The following is a 994-nucleotide window of genomic DNA, read 5'->3' as shown; positions in this document are numbered from 1 at the left end:
GCTGTTAAGGGTTCACTGTTATTTTTGTTTCATAATGGAAGCTGAAAGCCTCATTGTATTGTTTAGCTTTTCCCTCAATTAAAATTAAAACCATGTTTCTATCCAGAGGAATAAAGCAAACAAATATTCTCAGTTTTTATTGCACTAGTTATGAAATCTTGTAATGACACATCAAACATATGACAACTATGTGGCAGCAGAAAACCGAGTCAAGTTAAACAAAATAAATTTCATTTTTTGGCTGAAAAAAATCCTGATACAGTAAAGCAAATTAGTAAGGCAAATTAAAATGCAGAGATATTCCGAAGCAATTCAGAAAATCACATCTTGAAATCTGCTGAATTATTTTTTTTTTTTTTTCATATTTTTCAAACATAGCATTACATAAATCATTTAATGACATTAGATGCAGTGGTGTGGTTGTTCTTTTCTGTAATAGATGGATAGTTTTGATTATCCTCTTCTTTTTAAAGATTAGATGCAGGACAGGCCAATGAACACCGATATGATTGGCTACTCTGTCATTATGCAAATGAAGCATTTTACTCAATAGGCCTGATCTCATGATATCAGTCAAAGACAAACAGAAACGTTCACCAGATCACCTTCGATTCCAACATGTTGTCTGTAGCTCTGCTGCTGCTTTTGGCTGCTGGATCCAGTGAGTCTCAGTGAGACAAACATTTACAGCAAATGATCACATCACACTGATGGTTAACAGCTCAATATGAAATGTTTCCTCCACAGGTGTGAAGTGTGAGCAGCTGACCCAGCCAGCCTCTGCGACTGTGCAGCCAGGTCAGCGTCTGACCATCAGCTGTCAGGTCTCTTATGATCTGGGCATCTATTTCACTCACTGGATCAGACAACCTGCTGGGAAAGGACTGGAGTGGATCGGATACACATGCCAAGGATGCGATCCAGTCTACAAAGATTCTTTAACAAACAAGTTCAGTTTTACAGTGGATTCTTCCAGCTTGTCTGTGACCCTGAA

General features: G+C 37.9%; 1 gene segment (V, D, J or C); it reads left to right on the top strand.

Moving 5' to 3' along the window:
• Positions 1-600: 600 nt before the first annotated feature.
• On the top strand, positions 601-989 carry LOC107835462 (Ig heavy chain V region XIG14-like; the record flags this gene model as incomplete). The annotated part of the segment is given in 2 exon segments: positions 601-661; positions 748-989. Coding segments are annotated over 2 exon segments (285 nt in total), but the record flags the coding sequence as incomplete, so codon positions are not given.
• Between the last annotated feature and the right edge of the window lie 5 nt (positions 990-994).

The sequence above is a fragment of the Poecilia formosa genome, unplaced genomic scaffold (genome assembly GCF_000485575.1).
Source record: "Poecilia formosa unplaced genomic scaffold, Poecilia_formosa-5.1.2 Scaffold2753, whole genome shotgun sequence".
In the NCBI taxonomy this organism is placed as follows: Eukaryota; Metazoa; Chordata; class Actinopteri; order Cyprinodontiformes; family Poeciliidae; genus Poecilia; species Poecilia formosa.
Note: the sequence above shows the minus strand (reverse complement) of the source record. Positions and strands in the feature narration are given on the sequence as shown.